General features: G+C 40.2%; 3 protein-coding genes across 4 annotated transcripts; 2 read left to right on the top strand and 1 right to left on the bottom strand.

The window, feature by feature from the left end:
- The first annotated feature begins 495 nt into the window (after nucleotides 1–495).
- On the top strand, nucleotides 496–8189 carry LOC144631692 (uncharacterized). Of its 2 annotated transcripts, none has more exons than XR_013566792.1 (2): nucleotides 496–7996; nucleotides 8081–8189. XR_013566792.1 is itself a non-coding variant. In XM_078490192.1 (2 exons), the coding sequence occupies exon 2, from the start codon at nucleotides 973–975 to the stop codon at nucleotides 7552–7554; it is 6582 nt and encodes a 2193-aa protein (XP_078346318.1). In that variant the 5' UTR covers nucleotides 496–642; nucleotides 727–972; the 3' UTR covers nucleotides 7555–8189. The 2 variants fall into 2 exon arrangements, 1 of the variants encoding a protein (XP_078346318.1); XM_078490192.1 differs by having other exon boundaries at nucleotides 496–642; nucleotides 727–8189.
- A 34-nt stretch (nucleotides 8190–8223) lies between these two features.
- Nucleotides 8224–16599, bottom strand: LOC144631822 (calumenin-B-like). The gene is made up of 6 exons (XM_078490393.1): nucleotides 16283–16599; nucleotides 14102–14349; nucleotides 13282–13497; nucleotides 12101–12219; nucleotides 10421–10510; nucleotides 8224–9541 (listed from the first exon to the last, which is right to left on the bottom strand). The coding sequence occupies exons 1-6, from the start codon at nucleotides 16522–16524 to the stop codon at nucleotides 9437–9439; spliced, it is 1020 nt and encodes a 339-aa protein (XP_078346519.1). The 5' UTR covers nucleotides 16525–16599; the 3' UTR covers nucleotides 8224–9436.
- Nucleotides 16600–22425: 5826 nt separating this feature from the next.
- LOC144631831 (testis-specific serine/threonine-protein kinase 3-like) lies at nucleotides 22426–24491 on the top strand. Its single transcript, XM_078490404.1, has 2 exons — nucleotides 22426–23062; nucleotides 23848–24491. The coding sequence occupies exons 1-2, from the start codon at nucleotides 22465–22467 to the stop codon at nucleotides 24177–24179; spliced, it is 930 nt and encodes a 309-aa protein (XP_078346530.1). The 5' UTR covers nucleotides 22426–22464; the 3' UTR covers nucleotides 24180–24491.
- Nucleotides 24492–26100: the final 1609 nt, after the last annotated feature.

Below are 26100 nucleotides of genomic sequence, written 5' to 3'. Positions count from 1 at the left end.
TTCCCAGGGGTATCCCTTGGGGGAGGGGAAGCGGAGATATTCATTTTCACTTGATCATAAACAAACATGCCACACTGTATGTTTGCTCCTTTTTGTTAAAGCTCATACTTTTTTCAGCCAATTGGATCGAGAGCTCATCAATCCAAACTGTACATTAAACAGACAATAACAATACTTCTAGTTTTATGACAGAAAGCACCCAATTTTATTAATCTCTCAATTCTTTACTTGTGCCAGGGCGCTACAAACTACATACATTAACATGTATGGCTGACCAGGAACTGCTTTCTAAATCTGCAGTTCAACAAATAAGTCATAAAATATTACAGCCATAAAAAATGCCTAAATAAATTCCAACACCTTGGTATACTTTTATAACAATAAACAATTTTCATTAGTGTGGTTCTCTATAAAAAATCTTTGAATAAAGGAATGCAGGACTTAATCTAATACAAATGAACACTTTGGGCATTCCTTATGGGACTTATAGTGTAGCTACCATTGCGTGCACGTTGTGCGGACCTATATTACGTCACGAATTTGCATCACGTGACCAACCATGTGCGTTGTTCTCGCTTGGATTCGCCATGTTGTTTTTATTTCTTTACCTTGTTGAACATTTTGGACCTAACGAAACAGTCGGTAAGAGTCATATTATTTGCAAAATGTACCTACATGTACTTCGATTCGTTTCCTATGTTTACTAGTTCATATTTGTATTTGTAGAAAACCTGAACTATAGTTGGTATGCCTGAACTGAACCTGGATTGTTAGAGTGTAATCTTGAAACCTGGATCGTATTATGTATTAAAAGTTCTGAGTTTTTGACGTTAAATTTGACTTTGAATCACTACATAGCACTTGGGCTGTGTAACAGTTTTCGACTTCTTCGCCTTGGAAATTATTGGAATTGGAAATTTGTTGGATTGTGTGGAATGCGAACGGCGAAACGATTTGTTGTGTTTACGGAATATGTCAGACGAACAACCTGAATCGCCACTGGAAGCGAATGGATTCTTCGATACCGCAGCTAATGGTACGAGCGACGAAATTGGAATGGAAGAAAGGAGAAGCACAAGGGATAGACAAGCTAGTGTTATGCAAGACAGGGAAGGCGTCTTAAACGAAAAGAAACTCGCTCTTCAAAAATCACGCGCCGCCCATATTGGAAATTTGACGAAGGTTTATAATGAAATTGTTCACCTTACCGAAAGCGATGCAAGTCGTGAAGATGTGTCGAAGGAATATGCGAGATTTGATGAATCTTGGCGTAAGTTCGTGGACGCTCACGAAAGTTATCTGAAATTATTGGATCCTTTTATGGACACCCTTGTTTTGGAACAGACACAGAAGACATACGATGAACAGCTGCAACGAAAGCTCAATCTCGACTTCACCGTGCGATTATGGTACAAGGACAGAGAACCCGAACGAGGAGATAACTATAGTGAGTTTTCTCGCGGAACGCAAAGGAGCAGACGAAGTGGGGTTTCCACGTCGAGTTCAAGATTGTCTACAGTGTCTAGAAAAAAGGAGAAATTGGCCCTGGCGCAATTGAATCTCCGACAGTTAGGGATTAGACAGCAGTTTGAACAGGAAATGCAAGAAATTCGAAGGAAGAAGGAGCTAATAGAAGCAGAAATGGAGACTGAAAGGGCGGCAGTCTCTCTTCAGATTTATGAAGAGAAAAGCATGGAACAATCACGCGAGAAATCCTTCCTGGGTTATTTAGAGCCTTCACAAAGGAGTAAAATTCCAGATAGCTCAAAGGTCAGTGTGAATGATCATTTAGACAATACAACCATAGTTACTTCAACCCTGTCGAATCAGAGAGCAGCCTTACCCCGTAGGACTGAACAGGTTGATTTAATTTGTCCTGGATCTGTGGAGCCAACTGATTCTATTCCGGCGTTGACTACTTTGGCTGGAAATGTGTCGACCGCGCCGGCACCCATTATACGAAACCCACAGTGTACACCTCCCAACCTTGTGGCAAGTAGGAGTTCCTTGCCAAAAATTGAACCCAGGCAGACATCAGTTGGACAACGTGTTAGTGAAACTTGGTCCTCTTCTTGGCAGATGCCTCGACCCTATGTGCCGCCAGTCGTGAAAGTAGAACCAGCAAATGAGCAGTTCGATAGTGGTCAAGAGATGGTAAAGGCTTTGAGACAGGTAGTTTCCTCACCTAAGGTTGAGTATCATCGGTTTGATGGTGATCCATTGAAGTACGTCACCTTTATGCACAATTTTGAAACCTATTTGGAAAGGGATAATCCGGATGAGTCCAGGAGATTACAACTTCTCATACAACACTGCACAGGAAAGGCAAAGGAAGCTATCGAAAGTTGTTCAAATCTGCGTAACGATGGTTACCGAGTAGCAAAACAAACCTTACGGGAGAACTTTGGAAAACCGCATGTGATTGCGGAGGCTCATGTTAAGAAGTTGTTGAATCTGCCTTGTATGAAGAGTGTGGATGGACCTTCGTTGTTGGAGCTCAGCAGACATTTGGACACCGCAGATCGAACTTTGAGCGGCATGGGTGCTGAATATGTGTCCGATCTTAATCACATGAACACTTTGCGAGAGCTCGCAAAGAAGTTGCCAATGTTTCTAAGAGGGAGATGGACCGAGTGTGCTGGGAGGATTATTGCAGCCGACCGCAGACCTAAGTTTCAAGACTTTGTAGCATTTGTCAAGGAAAGAGCTAAATTGGTGGACAACGAGTTTGGCCGAGATATGGTTACTGGAACTTTGAAGGAGACACCTCCTAAAAGAAACAAAATGAATCAAAGTGGAAACTTCCCAAGCCTGTCAGCATTTGCCACTGGAACTGGACCAACTCACGATGGTCAAAATGAGAATGCTAGAGGATCGAAATTTGTGGATGCCCCCGCGCCTTGTCAAGTTTGCACAAAGCAGCATGACGTTTGGAAGTGTGGTAAATTCAAAGGCCTCACCTATGAAGAGAAGTGGAAAATTGTGCAAAGTGGTGGACTGTGTAATAAGTGTCTAGTTAAGGGACATATTGCCAAGGAGTGCCCGAAAGTAAATTTCAAGTGTCAAAGGCCTGGTTGTGGAGGTAGTCACCATACCCTGATGCATCGCCCCGCTGCTGGAATTCGAAGAGACCTTAACAGTATGAACAGAAACACTGCTAGTCAAAACAGTAACTTTGCAACCGCTGCTATTGCAGAGCAACATTTGCAACCAAGTCAAGGGACTGCTAGGTCAGGTGACGTTACTGGGGCCGGTGATGGAAATGGAATTGCTGTGGCAGCTACTGGGGCTGGAGAAACAAGAGTGTGTCTGGGAATTATCCCTGTTAAGGTTCGAGGGAAGGGCAACGAGATTATTCAGACATATGCCCTTCTTGATAATGGATCAGAGGTGACATTGTGTCATGAACGATTAGCTAACAAACTTGAGCTGGAAGGAGAAAGGCTTAACTTTACGCTGACTGGAATGACTGGTTCAACTCAGATGGAGAGTCGTGTGGTAGACTTGACTGTAATGTCTATGGATGAGTCAGTTGTGGTGGAGTTACCGAGTGTAAAGACAGTCGCACAGATGCCTATCTCTCCAAGTTGTATTCCAAAGAAAGAAGATCTTGCTTGCTGGCCTCACCTACGAGGCATTGACATTCCCGAAGTTGGAAATAGAGAAGTTTTGTTGTTGATTGGTCTTAAAGAAAAGCCTTGTCTCTTCCTCCCATTAGAGTTTAAAGCTGGTGCAATCGACGAGCCAGTAGCTATCCGTTACAGCCTGGGGTGGACAGTGATAGGTCCCATGGGTGAACGCAAAGAAGATGAACATTGTTCGGTGAACTTTGTCCGAGTTACATCTGCGGATGACATGGATTTGGGCGGATGTTGTTTGCATGAGAATCCTTCGACTAAGGCAATTGACAAAACTGGGGTGAAATTCGAAACTGCAATGTGTTCAGAGAGTGTTGGCAGTTTTGAGCACAGGGAACCCATCGAGAGGCTAGAGCAGCGAGCTGTTGTAAATCTCCCTCCGTTAAAGGAAGAAAAGGAAGAATTAATTGACTGTGACATTGACAATGATACCCTGCACCAGCAACTTGAACGGCTTTGGAAGACAGATTTTGGAGACTCTGTGATTGGGACAACAGTCTCACCATCAGTTGAAGACAAGTTAGCCTTGAACAAAATGGAGGAATCCCTACAAAGAGTTGGAGAGCATTTCCAAGTTGCATTGCCATGGCGACAAGGATGCCCAGAACTACCAAACAATAGACCTGTGGCGGAACAGAGGTTACAACTTCTAAAGAAGCGACTCCTTAAGGATGAAGATCTACTCCTGAAGTACCGTACCACAATGCAAGAGTACATAATGAAAGGTCATGCCCAGAAAGTTCCAACAGAAGAGCTGAATTTGAAAGAGAAACCAGTCTGGTACCTGCCACATCACCCTGTGACACACCCGTTGAAGCCAGGGAAGGTTAGAGTTGTATTTGACTGTGGTGCGAAATATCGTGGAACCTCCTTGAATCAGCAATTATTGCAAGGCCCTGATTTGACAAATCCGCTTGTTGGAGTGTTGATTAGATTTCGGCAAGAGCCAATAGCTATTGCAGCCGATATAGAAGCTATGTTCCACCAAGTCTATGTTGACCCCGAAGATAACAATGTGTTGAGGTTTCTTTGGTGGCCTGATGGGGACCTGGAGAAAGAACCAGAAGAATACCGCATGGTGAAACACCTGTTTGGTGCAACCTCCTCGCCTAGTTGTGCCAACTTCTGCCTACAGAAGACAGCGTCGACATACCTGGAAGGGTTTGACCCTGAAACAATTCAGACTGTGATGAGAAACATGTACGTTGACGACCTGATGAAATCTGTTTCTTCTCCTGAAACCGCAATAAAGTTGTCAACACAGTTACGAGAGCTACTGAAGAAAGGAGGGTTTAGGTTAACCAAGTGGCTTAGCAATGACAGAGATGTACTGGTTGAGATTCCTGAGTGTGAGAGAGCAAGTTCTGTAGTTAACCTAGACATAGAAGACTTGCCAACTGCATGTGCCCTTGGATTGAAGTGGAATATAGAAGCTGACAAGTTTGTCTGGGATGTGTCAACCAAAGTTCAGACTCTGGCCAAGGTAAAGCCAATGACGAGACGTGGTATCCTTTCACTTGTGAGTTCGTTGTTTGACCCGTTAGGATTCATTGCCCCTTATGTTATGAAAGGAAAACTTTTACTACAAGACCTCTGCCGGAGGAAGTTGAGCTGGGATACTGAGATAGAAGAACAAGACAAAGTTCAGTGGTCTCATTGGCTGGAGGATCTTTTGAAGTTGGAAGAAGTCCAAGTTGACCGATGCTTCAAACCAAAGCATTTTGGCGAAATTAAGAATGTTCAGCTGCACATTTTCTCAGATGGATCGCGTGTGGGGTACGGAGCAGTAGCCTATTTACGCCTTGTTGATGTCTTTGACCAAATCCATTGCAGCTTTGTTATGGGGAAAGCCCGATTGGCTCCCATTCACGAAATAACGATACCGAGATTAGAGTTAACTGCCGCGGTTATTTCTGTTAAGTTGAGTGGAATAATCAGAGAAGAGTTGGAAATTGAAGTGGATCGAGTGAATTATTGGACTGACTCTACTACAGTGCTGAAATGCCTTAACAATGACTCTAAACGGTTCCACACCTTCGAGTCAAATCGCCTCACGGCCATTCGCAGTGGATCATCCGTTTCAGACTGGAGATATGTCAACCGAGACGACAATCCAGCAGATGATGCATCAAAAGGGTTAAGGCTTGATGACATGACAAGGAATAGTCGGTGGTTGAATGGCCCTGCATTCCTCTGGAAAGAAGAAAACTGCTGGCCTTCAATGATTGAAGTACCTGAGCTAAAGGACAGTGATGCTGAAGTAAGAAAGGAAAGTCGAATTTATGCTACCAGTGTAGCACAAGATCCATTTGACAGCTTGATACATCACTACTCTTCCTGGTGGAAACTGAAGAGAGCATTCGCTTGGCTGTTACGCTACAAGCAGTTTATACGAAGCAAAGTTTGTAAGAAGAAAGATGCTACCCTTAATGATGGCTGTCCTTCTGGCAAACCAGAAGTAAGAATTGGAAACCTAACAGTCGTTGAGCTTCAGAAGGCTGAAGAAGAAGTAATTCGACGGGTGCAGAAGTCGGCATTCCCAAATGTGTATAAGGCACTCGTCAACATGTCGTCTGGTTCAAGTGAACGACAGATCAAGAGGGTCATAAAGAAAGAGGGATCCTCGATTTTCAAGTTGAATCCGAAGTTGAGAAATGGGTTGTTGTCAGTTGGTGGAAGACTGGAGTGTGCTCCAATAGATGAAGATTTGAAGCATCCATTTATCCTTCCCAGTCACCACCATGTCACAGAACTGATTATCCAGTATCATCACATTAAGGTTGGCCACCTCGGTCAAGAATCCGTTCTGACGTCCCTGAGGGAAAGGTTCTGGGTTGTAAAGGGACGTTCTGCAGTGCGTCGTGTGTTAAAGAAGTGTCTTGATTGCCAGAGAAGGAAAGCGCCCACTGGAGAGCAGTTTATGGCAAAGTTGCCCGAAGACAGAATTACTCCACATGAACCTCCCTTCACATATGTTGGTGTGGACTATTTTGGGCCTATAGAGGTGAAGCAAGGAAGAAGTCGAGTTAAACGTTGGGGTTGCCTATTCACATGCTTAACTGTCCGTGCTATACACTTGGAAGTTGCACATAGCCTGAATACAGATTCCATGATCAATGCACTGAGGAGATTCATTAACCTCCGAGGATACCCGAAAGAGATTCGCAGTGACTGTGGCACAAATTTTACCAAAGCAGATAAGGAGCTTAAGGATGCTGTTAACGAGTGGAATCAGCAAACAATCAGTGGGTTTTGTGCGCAAAGAGGTATCGAATGGATCTTTAACCCTCCTGCAGCAAGTCACATGGGGGGATCATGGGAGAGAATGATAAGGTCTGTACGCCAAATCCTGAAGGCTCTTTTGAAAGAACAGGTGGTATGCGATGAAGTCTTGTCGACTGTTCTAACAGAAGCAACTAACATTCTAAACAGTAGGCCGTTAACACGAAATAGTGATGACCCAATGGATGAAGAACCCCTTACACCAAATCATCTGTTGCAGCTGCGACCATGTGCCAGTTTGCCCCCTGGAATCTTTGAGAAGGAGGATTTGCATTGTAGACGACAGTGGAGACAAGCGCAGTACTTAGCAAGTGTATTCTGGAAACGGTGGATCAAGGAATATCTTCCTACCCTCCAAGAACGAAAGAAGTGGAATGAACCGAGAGAGAACCTTAAGGTTGGTGAACTCGTTCTTCTGGCAGATGAGAATTACCCAAGAGGTCAGTGGCCATTAGCCCGAGTTGTGGAAGTGTTTGAGAGTGAAGATGGATATGTGCGTTCTGCAAAGGTGCTAACAAGTTGCACTGTTGTGACTCGTGCAAAGCGTCGACGAGAAAGAGAAATCAAAGTGACGAGAACTGTTCTTACCCGACCAATCACCAAGTTGTGTCGCCTTGAAATGTCAAGTCCTTAAGCAATTTGTACTGTCAGGAACATTTCCTTCAAGTATGATGCATTTGACATGTATGCTGGACATTGTAAAGTTGCGGTTAACATGGATCAAACTTTGTATACTCATCCTGTCAATCACGAGTGGACAACAACGAGTGGACACCACTTAATGACATTTAAAGTTGTGTTTTATTGACGAACAAAGAACTGTGTATTTACCTAAAATAAGGATGTTTAAGTTCGCAACGTTAGCTGATAAGTATGGTGTAAATGAAACTATTTCTAGAATGTTCATTTAGGGGCCGGTGTACATGTAGCTACCATTGCGTGCACGTTGTGCGGACCTATATGACGTCACGAATTTGCATCACGTGACCAACCATGTGCGTTGTTCTCGCTTGGATTCGCCATGTTGTTTTTATTTCTTTACCTTGTTGAACATTTTGGACCTAACGAAACAGTCGGTAAGAGTCATATTATTTGCAAAATGTACCTACATGTACTTCGATTCGTTTCCTATGTTTACTAGTTCATATTTGTATTTGTAGAAAACCTGAACTATAGTTGGTATGCCTGAACTGAACCTGGATTGTTAGAGTGTAATCTTGAAACCTGGATCGTATTATGTATTAAAAGTTCTGAGTTTTTGACGTTAAATTTGACTTTGAATCACTACATAGCACTTGGGCTGTGTAACATATAGTGATATCCTAACTTATAAACAAGGTTTTCTTGATATAAATGGAAAACTAATTTATAATTTCTAGGAACTTAAATCATTGAACATTACTGGAAATAGAATAATTTGCCAAACACTAAACTCTTTAAGGAGTGGTGAATGCCAATTTCAAGACTTTGCAAGACGCCAAGACTAATATCTTGTTCTGAAAACAAAAAATATTTCTTATTCTTACAAAAAAATTGAGACTCATTGATGGCCTCATGGAAACATTCAAGATGGTGACATCCACAAAACTCGATGAAAATTTTGCAAGACGTATATTTTTGGAGGGACCATTGACAGTCCCCTTTTGTTGGGCAAAAAGGCAACAATAATTTTAGACTTGCTACATTCCTTTTAATTGAAAAAGTTCTCAACTATTTCAAGATTGAACTTTACTTTTTTTCTTTATATTATAAATGTATAAACTATCCTCAAAGAGACCAAATCACGCTCTTTTTGGCAATTTGTTCCTGTGTTCCTCATTTAGGAGCTACAAATTTTAAGAACAGGATTGAAATAATATTATTCATTCATTGACAATTTCTGTACAAATTTAAAAAAACAAATCAAAAATCATGGATTTCTGAGCATTTTAGACTAGACAAGTTTTATTGACATAAATAGCACTTGATTTCTGTTGCATGTTATTTGAAGATCAGTTTGTATGACTGACATTCTGCCAAAAACAGCATGGACTAATCCCTTGAAGTAAGGAATCTTAAACAGAACATAACCATTCTTTGTTCTTAATTTTTCTTTCTAGAAACTTTTTTTTAAACAAAAAGTACCATGTTGTAGCCTGAGAACAAAGAAGGATTTTCACCTGTCATTTTATGCCACCAAAAAGTATTTTTCAGTAGGGGTGTTGGATGGTATATGCGAGACGGCAAGACTGATATCTTTTCTGAGAGCCTCAGACCTTTTTAGCCGAGAAGGCGTCACAGAAAAATTTGAGATGACAAGACTCCTGAAATTTGGCTAAATTTTGCGAGACACGCATGTTTTAAAGCACCATTCACCAGTGCCCCTTTCAGTGGAGTGAGACAACAGGCAGAATCTGTCTGCATTCCCAGGCTAGCTATGCAGTGGCATATGCTAGTTTTTTTATATGTAAAAATATATCTTTGATAACTATTTTAGAAACCTAAATTACATATATAAATTAAATCTCATGGATGTTCTAAAATTCATCATGTCTTGTCAGGGCCTCTCCAAAGTCTGTTGCTTGGCTACCAACAAAGACATCGTGCTTTTCTAGAATTTCTTCTTTTGTGAGCTCTTGATCCTGGAAGGACAAAATAAATAAATAAATAAATAAATAAATAAATAAAGACAATTTAAATAAAAAATATTTAGATTACAACATGGCAAGAAGATTAGTGTCCCAGTGACAGAATGTTCCAGTACCAACCCTTGGGTAACCATGGCAACACAGACAAAAACTACTTTAAAATAAGGCCAGAAGAGCAGACAATGGCAGTTTTTATGCTAGAGACGTTAAAGCCGTCGTAGACGTTAAAGCTGTCTTGAGACGACATAAACGTCTAGTATAAAAACGGTAAATAAGACAGACACCTTTAACGTCTGATGGCTTTAACGTCTTCTCTTAAGAGCGGAATGACGCTTTTATAAAAACAGGAGGCCGTTAAAAAGTATAAAAACAGTAAATAAGACAGATGCCTTTAACGTCTGATGGCTTTACGTCTTCGTGTCCAGTGTCCTCCGAGTGTCGAACCCAGTCTTTTTTTATTTTTTTTTTCTGAAAAGCTGTCTACTAAATGCGTCCCGTTTTTATACCAGACGACATTATCGTCTCTAGCATGAAAACAGCCAATTTTAGAGACACCTGTCCCCCTTCCCCACCCCGTAAATTGTAGTAAGATTAGGCCCACCCATGGATCTGCCGCTAAAAGTACTGCAAGGTCAAACTCTCTGCAAGATCCACCAATTGGTTCCCTCACAACCCTAAATTTTCAATAAAACCAAGATGTCCACTCAATTATTTCCCTATTCTTCAAAACTCCCAGAGAACCCTAAGCCGTGATAAATTACATGGTTCTTCCAAAAGTGTCAGTAAAAATAATAATTACTACAGTTATAGCATGAATCTTGTGACAGTACTGAGTAGTGAATGTAATAAAATTTATAAACAAATTTATCTTACCCCATCTTTATCTGCTTCACGAATAAGATGTTTAGCTTCTGCTTCAACATGATCATAGTCAGGAGGAATGATCCAGTCCTTGACTTCATCCTGTCAAAACCAGGTTATATTTCATTAAAATCAAGTCAGTTACCTTATTGTTACTTATTTTCGCGGGTACTTAATTTCGCGAAAATGGACCGGGCATATTTCGCGGGACTTGAATTTTGCGATTTGGCCAAAAAAATATGTTTAAAGGAACTAAATTTCGCGAAAATTGTCAAAATACTGGTCTGCATTAACAAACAGTAAGTCTTAAAAATTTGGCACAACCGATTTTAATTTTCCAAAGCAATAGTTTCCAATGACACTGAAAAAAACAATATAACAAAACGAAACTTAAAACAGTTTGACTTGTTCCTTTGTAACAAAGAAGAGCAAGTTTGACGACTGTATCAAGATAATTCTGTAGTAAACTGACAGTAACGTTGATTAATTGTAACGAACTATATAGAAGGGTATAAAAGTTCGCGTCGTTATTTTTCGCGAGAACCTTTTTTCGCGGGTCTTTAATTTCGCGAGTTTTTGAAAATCGCGAAAATTAAGTCCCGCGAAAATAAGTAACAATAAGGTATATAAAGCCGTAGTGGGCAGCAAAGTGGGGTTAATGGTTAGAAGATTGCACAAGCTCCAGATCATGCACTCCAGACTCAGTGGGATTATTGTACTGTGTTTGTTATTTGGCAAAACACTTTTCTTTCACAGTACCTTTCCCCACCCAGATGTATGAATTCTAGACTTGCCTGCAAGTTGAGCTCATGCGACCAGAGCGCGACGCATGAAAATGGACGTGAAGTGTGGCAGGGAGCACATACGAATTACCTTATTATAGGAAATTAACGCTTCATGAAATTAACGCGAATTTCAAAAATTCGTGTTAATTTAAGTCACGTTAATTTTTGTTAACGTTAATTTCCACGCCATTAATTAGGTGGAGCGTTAATTTCCATGACCTTAATTTCCATTATTTTGGCCCCAATTTCTCGATATAGCCCAGACGTTCTTGACCCCATGGAAAAGGCATTATTTCACAGTGTAGAAATCTGCCTGTATCACTGAAACTGAAGAACGCTCGAGGGGATTAGATTCCTTCGCTTAACCCCTTTGTTTAAGATTATACGCCTAGTGTTGAAATAAACTTGTTACTGCTGTCTTAACAAGTTTTTTTCTTTCTGTTCATCGCGTTAATTTCCTTCATTTTGAAATGTTACCCCCTCTTTCGCGTTAATTTCCTTTACTGGGAAGTAATTTTTTCTTCAACTCGCGTTAACTTCCAATACCTTAATTTACACAAGCTTTAATTTCCTATAATAAGGTAATAAATTGGCAAAGAGTTAGGGCAACCTAACAAAATGCTGTGGGGTTAATTATTGGGGGTCCAAAACCTGTTCCAGAGCGAAACTACACTTCAGTTATTACATGCTACATAAGTTGGGAAATGTTTTTAATTAGCTGTGTAGTTGTCTTACTTGTAGCTCATTAATCCTGAGACAAAAAAATAGGATTCAGGCTAGTGAATGTTTGGAGTTCCTTGTAAGGATGTCCAGCATAGGCAAGAAAGAAGGAAATTGCAAGGGAGGGGATTTTTTATACTAACAAAGCAAAATATATGCAAGTAAACACAAAATAATTGTCACATACCCTATCCATTTTTCCATCTTTATTTTTGTCACGAAACTCTTGAAAATGTTCTCTTTCAGTCTTAACCCACTCAGGCTCTTCCTGGTCTTTTTCTTTTTCACTTTCAGGATATAGGTCACCTGAATATGGAATGATAAGCATTTACATATTGAAAGCATCAAGATTTGCCAGGGCCATAAAAGAGCACTGCAGTCCAGGTCTCTGAAGAAGATTTAAACACTTCAGTGCCAAGGGTTCATTGGACTTTGCTGACTATTAAACAAGGCCAGGTTAACTTTCATTTATACAAATGGACACCTTTGGGACAACAAATCTGCGGTGTCTGAAATTTTACAAGCCAAGGACTTAAGCTACTGTATGCCCATCACAATGGGTGTCTGTAATTGGGATTTTCCAACAGAAGGTGAGAGTGAATGTACAAGTTATAGCAAAACCAACATGCAAATGTCCTGTGTGATCCAGTGGTCAGGAGTGGATTCCCCTGTCAGGCTAGGCTATAGTAAGTGGATTTTTCTCACCATTTGCCTATCAGTTTTCAGTCAGCAGAAAAAGAAAGGCCAATGAGAAAGACATTCATTCAAGCACACAAAGGCTCAAACCAGGGCCGTAATTAGCAAGAGGCAAGACAAGGCACTTGCCTCTTCTAGATTTTACCCAAAAATTGACAACAAAACATATTTAGTTGGGAAAAAAATCCCCAGTTGAACAAGAGTACTTTTTTTGCAAGAAATACCTCTTGAAAAATGTTAAGGAAAGAGTTTCAGAGCTTCTAGATTTATAAATTTTCTGGAGTGCATGTCTCCAGAACCTCCTAGCAAGATCTTGCATCTGATCTTGCCTCGTCTATGTCAAAGGTCTGGTTACAGCTCAAACGTGCTTGAGGGGTAGCCTGCTTAGCAGACAGCTGCTGTTAAGGCAAGAGGGTTGAACAAAAGCATTGGGCACAAGAGCGAGCAATGCCTGTCATCAACTTATGCTCCCTATGGAGTTAGCCCAGAAAGTATTTTTCTCAGCACCCTTACATCAAACTTTTGTGCATACTGCACATGTCAGGTGTTGCATACCAAATCCACACCTAATAGTCAAGTGTCTATATGCATAGCTGTAATTTATCACCCTTGATTTCTTAAAAATAAACACTACACAAAATCACATAATTTTAATTAAAACAAACAACATACCTAAGTATTCCTCTATAGAGACAAACCCATCACCATCTTTGTCAATGTCCTCTAATGTCTCGTCCACTACAACATCTTTCATGTGATCGTATTCCTCTGGATGAAGAAACGCTGTGTATTCCTCTTTTGTAATTTTATTGTCTTTGTCCACATCTGCCTTTGCCCAGCGTCGCTTGTCCCGCGTCAACATTTCTTTATAGTCAAACTCATCTTCCTCTGAAAAATATGTGCAAGGGGTCAATGCAAGGCACTTTGCAAGTGCAAGGGCACTTGACACTTGACTCTCATAATACTTTTCTGCTTTCTGCACCCAGGTGTATAAATGGGTGTTTAGGATTAATTTCCTTTAGCCAATTTCTATAAAAGAGATTTTCTTGTAGAGTGAACCGAAAATTTACTTCACTGGAAGTTATAATGTGTGGGGCGGATAGATTGACATATTTACAGCAAGAGTTTCAAATAGAAGTACCAGGATTTAGGGGAGGGCACTTAACCCATAGAAAAAATCTTGTGTGGTTGTTTTGTCGTTGGTTTTTTTCAGGACTTTTGTCAATTGGAACTTGGAACGTTTTCGGATTTTCGAACGGGAAAATTTAGAGACCTTAATTAAAGGAGAAACAAATAGGTCCAGCAAATTTAATGCTGGGGTTAACCCTGTGATGGACTAGCATCCCATTCAGAGGGGAGTAGCAATACTTCTAGTCACCTCGATCATTCTCCAGTCTGATGGGCCACTAGGCTCATATGCAGACTTAACCTTATACATGACAAAAAATTACTCAATTGGTCTGTATACTGTTAAAAAGATCTTTAAACTGACCTGTAATATAACCATATGTCAAATTCTTGTACAACTCCCAGCTGATTGCCTCTTTAGGATCTGCCTTCTTCTTGTCAACATATCGTTCCTCAAGAGACATGTGCGCATTTTCTAGTTTTTTCAGCTGTTCCCACTGTCTGTCCACATCTTCGTAGACATACCGTTTAGCTGTAAATTTAATCCAGTTTTCCAGCTCCTTCTGTGTTACCTTGCCATTGTTGTCTTTGTCAATTCTATCAACAATTTTTCTGCAGGAAAAATATTTAAAGGTACATGTAAATCTAAACTAAACTTAATCAAATATTTATTACCGATGGAAATGATTTCAATTAGCACCCGAGATGCTTATTAAAATTTAGCAGCTCACAGCTTGCTTACTGGACATGGTGCCTTTATCAGGGACGGCACTTATTTCTTTTTTAACGATAAACATCTGGAGTGAAAGTGTAGAACAAAAGAGAGATTTTTTGTTTGATGGAATTGTGCCCTCAGATGCATATAACAGTCAAGACAATTATTAGAAGACTAGTTCCTTTGTAATGTGGGAATAAACCAATGCAAAACGCGTTGTTGCCTGACAGCACAGCTTATTGGAATGGAAACACAGATAATGTAGACCTGCCAACTCTCATGCATTATGCATGCACTTAGTCTCGCGTCTGACTGACAAATTTGGATTTATTACTCTCATAAATGTAAACTCAAATTAATTTTAACCAAAAAATATCCAGAAACGCCAATTTCACACACTTCAGCAATGTTGGAAAATCATCAGAATATCTTTGGTACTCTTCATCAATGCTCAGAAGTTGTCGGAACATCTTCGGAAATCTCCAGAAATAGGTGGACCATCTTCAAAATATATGGAGATGGCAATCTCATGCTTTTGACTTAGGAAAGTTGGCAGGTATAATAAAACGTAAATAAATACACCTTATTCGATGGTTTAACATATAATACGCGCGGATATTTTGCGAGTTGCGTAGTATTTTTCGAGCCCCGTAGGGGCGAGGAAAAATACGAGCAATGAGCAAAATGTCAGCTCGTATTATATGTTAAACCATCGAATAAGGGATTTATTATTCCACTAATTTTTCCACTTTGTTTGGGCCAGTATTCCGTAAATTTGTCCGCACGTATTTTTGCCCTGTTCTACTGTGTAATAACGTGACATATTTTGCACGTTCTTTTGCCCTAATATGGTAAAATGGCACAATAGTGGAATAATAACTGTGAATATCTCAAACATCACATTTTATAAATAAAATTATTTGACAGATATTTGGATTTCCCCCACTGTGATTTTTACAACTACCTTAATTTATATTCAAAATTGCAGAAAATGAGACAAGTCAACGGAAAAAGTGAGAATAGTGTCATTATTGCTGAATGCTGAAGTATACCAACATCTTTGCTGATACTCAGCATAAGTCAATTGTCAACCCCACCCATCCCCTCTCCGTCCTAATGTGCCACGTGGCACTCTTGGCCACGTAAATGTCAACTCGCTGAAATAGTATGTAAAAAATATTCAACGGGCGATGTTGTTTTACAGAAATCTTAACAATTAATAAATGGATTTATTATTCATTACCAATACTACATAAAGGAACAAGAATAGAATATAATAAAGCGGAACAAAACGAACAATGGTTCAATTATTTGAGGTAAACATGCTTGTATTGTAATGATCGCCAAGACATCTTTCCAAGGAAACTTGCATAAAAATGCGTAAGTGACAATTTTTTGGCAAATAATAGAGAAATGTAGCAACGATAACTTCGACAATATGCCCAAAACAACCGATTAGGCATCCTAATTTTAACTGATGCGAACTTTGAGTGTGGTGTAAACGTGGCATATGCCATACTTCCTCCCTTGGGCATCGAATGTCTGAACATGCAGGCTGTTGGCTTTCAATCGAATATTTTCGATCGCTGGTTAAATACTTCGCCCACACACTCTTTTATAAAGCAGTTTATGGTTAAGTGCTCTTGAATAATAGCATCGGCCGGCAATCGATAGAACATAAGCGCTTACTGAACGCAAATAATATTTTAAATCGAATCATACGTGTGAGCTTATGCCGAATGTCAGAAAATCGCTTCTGCGTGCATACAAATATTAAAATCTCGCAGCAAAAAAAAATCCCAGACGGAATTTCTTGAGCGCTTGACTTACCCTAGTCTTTCTTTAGATTCTTCTGGCGTCAACTCGTCAAATTTCTTTTTCTCCTCACCAAGAAAAGCTTCATGATCGTATTCTGTGTTGTGTTGTTCGTGACCATCACCTGGGAAATGCTCTTCTTCGGAAAGATCTTTGTCGTATACGCGGTCTTTCTTCTGGCCCTTGGCTTCTGGAGGTCGCGCATCGATGGCCAACAAGCATAAACAGATGCAAACGATGGAGAAAACTCTAGCCATTATGCAGCAGCAAGATTGCAAACTGTTATTCTCCGATACAGAAACTCTTGACAAAACAAATGTTCCCGGGGCAGCTGTCTAAATAGGGACGGAAGTAGGTGACAGCCATAGAGACGAATAACGCGATTTGATTGGATAATATTGAACACGTGGGTAGTTCTTTGTAATTTGATTGGATAATTTCTGCCACGTTGGCAAGGGAGTATCACTTTCTGTTGGAATGGGGGGAAAACCACGGAAAAACCGCCAAGAAACTTGCCAACGTGGCCGGCTGGCTGACTTACAGCCGTGACGGGAGGAGGAAAGCGTTGCGTGACAGGCCTTGGGAAACAAAACTAGAAACGTACCGAACGTTCGTCACTGAAAGTTTATCGGCCCAAAATAGACTTCTTTAATAAGTGACTGATACAAGGAATGTCGTGTTGGAAGGAAGGCGGCTGTAGATTCTCTTGTAAGATGTTTAGTATTCCTGGCTGTAGTTGTTTGGTATACCCTAAATGGTAGAAATGCTGCCAAATGGGAAGAACGATGTAGAAGAATGCCGGGGGGGGGGGGTACTCCCTATAATGGCCTATACGGGGAGGCTCCGTCCGAAAGGGGTACCTTTTTCAGGCTTCAGGTATATAAAAGGGTAGGGATTTCACAAGTTTAGGTATACGAAAGGGTATGGAAATCTGTCATTTAGGTTTTTGAAAGGGCCTTTAATTAAAATATTTCGAGCAGATGCAATTTATTGCTGTATTATTTCAATTTATTAAGCGCTACTTGAAAATGACAAGAAAACGTCATGTTTTAAGTCTATACCATGACTTTCAGGTATATGAAAGGGGTATCTTTTTTCATTAAACGGTATACGAAAGGGGTACAATTTCTGGCAAAATGGAATATAAAAGGGTAAGGGAGGGTAAGGGGTAAGAGCTCGGGACGGAGCCTCCCCGTACAAAACTTTTTTGAGTACCCCCCCCCCCGAGTAGTTTTACGCCAGGTCACTCCCCATGTTGCGTGACACACGAAGTTCGCGCCTTTCCGATCTCCTTTTCAAGTTGCATGTCACAGCAGTAAAATTAGACTGAAGTTAGCCTGTGAACAGGCTCTCCGGTTTAGGATGGGGCGAAAAGAAAGCTGGAAGAAAAAGGAGTTGGGGGGGGGGGGGAGAGGTTTTTTATTCCTACCCCAGTCCCTTCGCTCGCCGATCAGATCGCAGGCAAGACTGAAGTGAGAAGTTCGAGTTGATTCAAGTTTCACAAAATTTGCCTTGAATAGCAGAGTAACTAACTGTTTCAGTTAACTTTGTGCGCGCTGTCACTTGATTGAAATCCTGCCTTGCGCCTGGTCACATATCAGAACGCAAATTTGTCACATATCAGAACGCAATTTGTCACTTTATCTGGCATGTTAACATCGTGTTAACAAGTTAACCTGGTAACATCGTAACTTGTTAACATCCTGTTAACATGTTACAATGTTAACATCGTGTTAACATGGTAACATGTTAACACGTTAACATGTTCACATGGTAACATCCTGTTAACAAGTTAACATGGTCACATGTTAACATCGTGTTAACATGTTATCATGTTAACATGTTCACATGGTAACATCCTGTTCACACGTTAACACGGTAACATGTTAACATCGTGTTAACACGTTAACATGGTAACATGTAACATGTTAACATCGCGTTAACACGTTAACATGGTAACATGTAACATGTTAACATCGTGTTAACATGTTACATGTTACCATGTTAAGCTGTTAACATGTTAACATCGTGTTAACATGGCAACATGTTGACATCGTGTTAACACGATGTTAACATGTTACCATGTTAAGCTGTTAACATGTTAACATGTTAACATCGTATTAACATGGCAACATGTTGACATGGTAACGTGTTAACAACGTTGACATGGTAACGTGTTAACATCATGTTAACACGTTAACATGTTAACATGGTAACATGGTGTTAACACGTTAACATGTTAACATCGTGTTAACATGTTATCATGTTAACATGTTCACATGGTAACATCCTGTTAACACGTTAACATGGTCACATGTTAACATCGTGTTAACATGTTATCATGTTAACATGTTCACATGGTAACATCCTGTTCACACGTTAACACGGTAACATAGTAACATCGTGTTAACACGTTAACATGGTAATATGTAACATGTTAACATCGTGTTAACATGGTAACATGGTAACGTGGTAACATGTTAACATCGTGTTAACATGGTAACATCGTGTTAACACGATGTTAACATGTTACCATGTTAAGCTGTTAACATGTGTTAACATGTTAACATGTTAACATCGTGTTAACATGGTAACATGTTAACATGGTAACATGTTAACATCGTGTTAACATGGTAACATGGTAACGTGGTAACATGTTAACATCGTGTTAACATGGTAACATGTTAACATGGTAACATGTTAACATGTTAACTTCGTGTTAACACGTTAACATGGAAACATGTTAACATGTTAACATCATGTTAACACGTTAACATGGTAACATGGTGTTAACACGTTAACATGATAACATGGTGTTAACACGTTAACATGTTAACATCGTGTTAACACGTTAACATGTTAACATCGTGTTAACACGTTGACATGTCAACGTGTTAACATGATGTTACCATGTTAACGTGTTAACATCGTGTTAACACGTTGACATGGTAACATGTTAACATCATGTTAACATGGTAACATGTTAACATCGTTTTAACACGTTAACATGGTAACATGTTAACATCGTTTTAACACGTTAAAATGGAAACATGGTAACATGTTAACATTGTGTTAACATGGAAACATGGTGACATTTTACCATCGTGTTAACATGTTACCCTTGTTAAAGAGGTGCATAAACTAAAAAAATGTTTGCAGAGGAAAATTTTTCATACTACCCCCCCCCCCCCTTCCAAGAAAATAATGGTTCGTCCCTTATTGGATTTGGTTTGGGTACAATGAAAATTTGCTCGAACTAGCTATTGAAAGACGAGAGATGCTTTGCCTACCTACCTACCTACCTACCTACCTACCTACCTACCTACCTACCTACCTACCTACCTACTTACTTACCTAACTTTGATGACACAGAAGCGTCGTTCCGTCCTTAAGCTTATCTTTATAGTTAAACGTATTTCTAAATTTAATGCTGTCATTGTTTTACGCATTGTGAAGAGTGAACGTAGTCGCATGGTTGTTTCTCTCCAGTGAAAACAAATTTGCTGTACTCTCAAAAACTCGCGTGAAAACATGTTGCTTTTCCTACTCGGAAAATAAACGTTTCATATTTTTAATGCCTCCTGCGGAACTCTTGCCACGGCGAAAGCGACGATAAAAAATTTTCCGTTTCATGTCCCTTCTGGAAATGACCTAGCCTGCGTTAGGCTGCGTAGCAGGCGCGTGTGTAGCTTTTGAGCGCGCGTTTGGGAAACGCGAAAGGCGCAAGACGGCCACGCAAGGGAAAATACACGGGCAAAACTACGCAGGCTTGAAATAACCCAAGAACAAGCACTGAAAGGCGAAATTCCTTCCTTTAAACATTGATCTGAAATGCAAAGCATTCAGCTAACGTTAAAAATTATTTCCTCTCAATTCGTTATCCATGTAGTGACGAAGGTTCATGTTGCTAATGTCGCACGCGCACGTGGACCGTATATTACTTTCCTGCATGGTAAAAAGCAAAAAGGTAATGAAAAGGAGAAGGACGCACATGTGAGCTTCGCCTGCATCTTCCGTCATAATGACTCAAATTGATTTAGGGCGGGAATCATTGAGGATCACATTGAACTCCACTGCACATCCTGAATGACCAACATTTGGCCAAAATAACCATGGTTAAAATGGTCAAAATTTGGCCCAATTAACCATGGTTAAAATGGTCAAAATTTGGCCCAATTAACCATGGTGTAAATGGTCAAAATTTGGCCCAATTAACCATGGTTAAAATGGTCAAAATTTGTCCCAATTAACCATGGTTAAAATGGTCAAAATTTGTCGCAATTAACCCTGGTTAAAATGGTCAAAATTTGGCCCAATTAACCATGGTTAAAATGGTCAAAATTTGTCCCAATTAACCATGGTTAAAATGGTCAAAATTTGGCCCAATTAACCATGGTTAAAATGGTCAAAATTTGTCCCAATTAACCATGGTTAAAATGGTCAAAATTTGTCCCAATTAACCATGGTTAAAATGGTCAAAATTTGTCCCAATTAACCATGGTTAAAATGGTCAAAATTTGTCCCAATTAACCATGGTTAAAATGGTCAAAATTTGGCCCAATTAACCATGGTTAAAATGGTCAAAATTTGGCCCTATTAACCATGGTTAAAATGGTCATAATTTGGCCCTATTAACCATGGTTAAAATGGTCATAATTTGTCCCAATTAACCATGGTTAAAATGGTCAAAATTTGTCCCAATTAACCATGGTTAAAATGGTCAAAATTTGTCCCAATTAACCATGGTTAAAATGGTCAAAATTTGTCCCAATTAACCATGGTTAAAATGGTCAAAATTTGGCCCAATTAACCATGGTTAAAATGGTCAAAATTTGGCCCTATTAACCATGGTTAAAATGGTCATAATTTGGCCCTATTAACCATGGTTAAAATGGTCAAATTTGGCCATAATAACCATGGTTAAAATAGTTAAAATTTGGCCATTATAAAGTAATCCTTTGCCGTCTAGAGAGCTGCCTCACTCTTTCTCGCTGCGGCAGCAAATATTGATACTGATGCTATATTGATTTTAAAGTTATTTTACAATAATAAAACTCCAAGAAAACAGTCAGTTTAGACGAGAACCATCTTCCTGTGTACTATTTTTAACATTACGACTCGTTTTCGGGTTAGTTTCGCGTGCAGCCATGCCCTTACACAAAGGCTCGATCTGAGAGGCTAGAAAATACAAGTGACGCAAAATGGTTAGCAGAACATGGATAAGAACTTTTAGAGAAATGACGATGATATAAATCTCTCTTCCGTGTATCTGGTTGTCTATTTTGTCAGTCAGTATTGATACAAAACGAAACGCAATTATTTTATTAACTAGTAATAATCATGGATTAGCGGAGTGCGTTCGAGACAATTTTCGTCGTCTTTACACGACTGACCTCCAAAGACGCGAACACAAGCACGTCGAAGAACATGGACAACTTCGTTGTTTATGCGCATCCTTACTGCGCACGCAATTCATGTCGCAATAATTAAGCGCGCGCTGATGGTCGCCGTTGCGTTCACTTCGCTTGCAGCTTTTAAATGGCCGGTAACCCCCAATTTTATTACATTTCTGACATGGGTAACTCATAATCTCACAGCGGTGAAAGTTTTACAAAAAAAGTCAATGTGGAAAGATTTTCGCGCGGACGTACTAAACTTCAAAGCGACACACGAAATGACTCACTCGATTTCCACTTTTTTCGAGTTCGATGGCTGACTTAAACTCTACTTCCCTGGATGATATTCTTCCCATGACATTTTCGGTATTATTTTAACTTCGGGTACACGTTCCACGCATTAATTTTGTTTACACAAAAAATGCAAATTCGATGCCATTTTGATATGCATGAGATTGAGGCCCTCTGCATGAGGTCGAGGTCACTTGTAGCAGTCCAAAAAGTCTCAAACGGTTATGGCATCAGGCGATCGATACCCGCGGGACTGAACCATAGAACCCGCGGGACTGACGTCGGGTAAACGACGCGATTAGTATGCGTTCTCCTTCGTCGAACGCAATAAGTTATTTTCGTTTATGACTCAGTACTGTACGCGTTTTAGTTTTCAAGTGAGCGCGCGCGTGCACGGACAAGCAGCGCGTGCCGGCGAGATATATCATTGTGACGCAATAATTGGAAATAGAACTTGCATTAACCATTTAACTGAACGTTAATCACTATTGTGAGCTGCAAAGATCTTCAATGTCTGCCATAACGCGGTTCTTTTCTCATGTTATGTCCAAACAATCTTTCAACGGACGATTTTTGAGACAAAATGGTTACGAGCTTCTTGAAGATCCACCCCTTGGAGAGGGTTCTTACGCTAAAGTTAGAAGAGCGTATTCAAGAAAAATGAAGCTTCATGTAGCGATTAAGATAGTGGACCGCAAAAAGGCTCCTGAAGATTTTTTAAAGAGATTTCTTCCTCGGGAACTTAGCATAATCCAGCTGCTTGAACATCCAAACATTATACACTTGTATGAAGTACTAGACATTGGCGAAAAAGTTTATGTGGTTATGGATATAGCCACCGGAGGCGATCTACTGGATTACATAAAGACCAAAGGATTTGTTAGAGAAAATTTGAGCAAGAAAATCTTTATGCAGATGGTGCAAGCTGTCAAGCATTGCCATGAAAACGGAGTGCTACACCGCGACTTGAAGTGTGAAAACATCCTCTTGGACGAGAGAGCTAATGTGAAGATTACCGACTTTGGTTTTGCCAAACAGTTTAACAAATCGGAATTTTGCAAGACCTTTTGTGGCTCGGCTGCATATGCGGCCTATGAGATTCTCAAAGGTAATATAGTTGATATCAACTTTGCATTACCCAGCCTGGTTTAAATACTTCTGTATGACGTATATAGGAGTGTGCCGCTGGTTTCCATGGTTATTTTTTCCAATCTTAATTTAAGTCGTGAGCTCAGTTTATTTCTCTAACATTTCTGACCACTGAGTAACATTTCCAACGGCGGCTAACCCCTCCCCTCCAAATTGCAACACAAAAACGTATCCCTTTTGCGTCAGCTGACATTTTAGGGATCGTTCCCGGCCTTTTCCCAGCGTCTCCCAATTTCCAAGATGAAAAGCCCTGGAAACGGTGGAAGCAAACGATCTCACCACTTTGCCACTCCTGGTTTTCATCACCTTACGCTCAAGGGTTGGAAGCCTGGGGAGGGAGACCATTAGATTAGAGAGTTATTTGATAATGATATAACACTACTTCAGAACTGTTTAAGACCTTTTCAGCAACGTATGTAAATTACTTAGTCAAGTCATGCGATGTTTTCCATATAATTGTTCCTTTTTTTATCTGGAAGTTATCCATTTATTTGGACCATGTAAATTTGTTTGAATTTGAAAGAGAGAATATCTCAAGGGTAACATCACGTGGTCTGAAATGGGACAACAAACAAACGAAGCTAAAGAGGTCTACTTGGAGAACTGTCAATTATTTTATATATCATCTTTTTTCTTTCTAAAAATAGTTAAGCATGAAAACGCAGGATATGAGAATCGGGTTACCTCAGTAATTTGTTTCTGTTTATCTAGACATTTCTTTTTAATTTCTTTCTTTCTCAAAAGGTATTCCATACGATGGTGAAAAAGCTGATGTATGGAGTATGGGTGTGGTCCTCTACACCATGGTGACGGGACGGATGCCATTTGATGACAGTGACATGAAGGTGTTACTGGGGCAGATCAAACGAGGTGTCAGCTTCCACAAGCCGAAACAACAAATTTCAGACGACTGCAAAGATCTCATCCGCAGTATGCTTAACTTGGATTTTAAATCGCGAATAAGCATTGAAGATATTGTATGCCATCGTTGGCTCGCGAGTTCTTCATCCATACCGCGAACTGCAAGTAATCAGTCGTCAGGACGGGCTTGCTCTTCAAGAAATGAGGACGATTGATGTGGCGCATGCAATAATTTTGCGCGCAATCCACTAGATTATTATTATTTTTATGTTTGATAGAGTAGGTTACAAATATTTAGTTGTGTATAAAATGTTGAGTAAGGTTCGCACCATTTCTTAGTTTATCTGCAATTGTCGAATATAGACGCGAATTTGTTACTCGCCTAAATGTGACTCGCCCGGACAGCAAGGTGTTCGAGCATTTTTAGGGAAATAACTCAGTAGTTCTTCGTAGTCCAATGTTTAATTTGACTTGTAGTTACTAATGAAAGCAGATTTTGTTTTTAGTAAAAAATAATCCAAACAAAATTGTGTCAGACCCATTAAAATTGAAGGTTATACAGTAGAACCCCGGTAAAACTCGGATAACTCGAACAACCCCGGCTAACTCGGACAGACTTCCATTTCCCTTGGATCCGCTTTTCAGTCATTTTTACTCGGTTAACTCGAAAACCCCGCTTACTCGAACTGTTTTTCGTTTCCCTTCAGAGTTCGAGTTACCGGGGTTCTACTGTATATTGTTAGTAGCATGATAGACTACGAACAGCCCCATCCCTTTCCTAGATCTTAGTCCGTCAAAGGTGAAGCAAAAAAGAGCGCGAGTGGAAAATGGTCGCGCCGCTGTTTTTCCACTTAGGCTTTTTTTGCTTCACCTTTGACGGACTAAGAAAAGGGAAGGGCTGTTCTTAGTCTACATGATAGTGGACAGAGGAAGGGGACGGCTGTTCACAGGCTAGCAAACAGCTGCTGAGCGCTGATCATCATGCTGGTCTTCAGGGCGGAAGTAGACTTAAACCAGCCTGTTCGCTAGTGTGTAGACTAGAGAGATTTTTGACGGTCACTTTACAAAACCCTAAACATTTAGCAGATTACGTTCTAGTCCTTTCAAAACCATTGTCCGTATAGTTAGCTTCCACGGCATATTCCTGACTTTCGACTTGTAGCCTGTCTGTACGTAAAACTGGTCAATACTCTTGGGCACACTAACGGTTATTGCTTGGCAAAATTACGCATCTTCCCTAGCTCCCCCTACTCCTCCGGTGTTGACGTCCGGGCATTCAAATCGTTTTCATCACAATCAGTTGCTTGGGGGAGGCGAGAGAGAGGGGGACAACTGAAATAGTCAGTTAGTTATATCAACACTCCCAATGCAACCTTTCTTTTAGAACTCGGTTATGACTATATTAGCGAAGTGTGTTTAGCGTCCCGTTTCAGTCCAGGGTTGTAGGTAAAAACTAAGCTATAGCCTTGAAGGTCTTCATCACTTTCTTTTACATAATTCGGTCCACAACACTGCATTAGCAACCACAAGAAAGAATATGCCATTTATCAGGGGATACCCTGTATCTATATCAGTTTTTATAAGTGCTTTGTGGCCAACGTGCCATTCTCGAAAGTTTTTACTATTCCTTGGTTCCACTGCAACTTGTATTTTATGTAAAGTACGTATAAACATTCTTTTCGTAAGTTCATCTTGCATGTGCGAGTGCTCTGGCCGCTGCCGAACTATAGATCGGATAGGGGGGAGGGAGGGGCAGCTTAAGTGCGGAAATTGGGAAAACGATATGTAACACTTGGATAAACAAGTACTCAGTATTCAATTCACCAAACAGTCAAATACTGAAGTTATTTGTTATGCCTGAACGCCGCTTAATTAAACGCAAACACGGAAGCAACTTTAATTGTGCATTCATAACTAAGTTTCATTTCTGATACTCCGATGATGAAATTACCTTGAAATTTCTGCGTTTATTCAATGATAGAAATAATCAAATAGTACTGGACTGTGTAAAGAAGAATATTTTCGGTGTTTTCGTCATTGAAAAACGCACTGAAAGTCGGACCGTGAACTGAGGGCCCGCAAGCAGAAATGATTGCAATCTAACGGAAGGGACTGGAGCGAGTCCAAACCAGTCAA

Source organism: Oculina patagonica, chromosome 12, assembly GCF_052425735.1.
Source record: "Oculina patagonica isolate OP01 chromosome 12, crgOcupat, whole genome shotgun sequence".
NCBI lineage: Eukaryota > Metazoa > Cnidaria > Anthozoa > Scleractinia > Oculinidae > Oculina > Oculina patagonica.
This window is presented reverse-complemented; position numbering and strand designations above follow the sequence as displayed.

What these genes read in the sequence shown, in the direction of transcription:
- LOC144631831 (XM_078490404.1), top strand. Translation starts at nt 22,465, where the DNA reads ATGTCTGCCATAACGCGGTTCTTTTCTCATGTTATGTCCAAACAATCT. An exon ending in GGCCTATGAGATTCTCAAAG is followed by an intron (nt 23,063 to 23,847) that starts GTAATATAGTTG and finishes CTTTCTCAAAAG; the next exon opens with GTATTCCATACGATGGTGAA.
- LOC144631692 (XM_078490192.1), top strand. Translation starts at nt 973, where the DNA reads ATGTCAGACGAACAACCTGAATCGCCACTGGAAGCGAATGGATTCTTC.
- LOC144631822 (XM_078490393.1), bottom strand. Translation starts at nt 16,524, where the DNA reads ATGGCTAGAGTTTTCTCCATCGTTTGCATCTGTTTATGCTTGTTGGCC. An exon ending in GACATATGGTTATATTACAG is followed by an intron (nt 13,498 to 14,101) that starts GTCAGTTTAAAG and finishes CATATTTTTCAG; the next exon opens with AGGAAGATGAGTTTGACTAT. An exon ending in AAGATGGAAAAATGGATAGG is followed by an intron (nt 10,511 to 12,100) that starts GTATGTGACAAT and finishes TGGTTTTGACAG; the next exon opens with GATGAAGTCAAGGACTGGAT.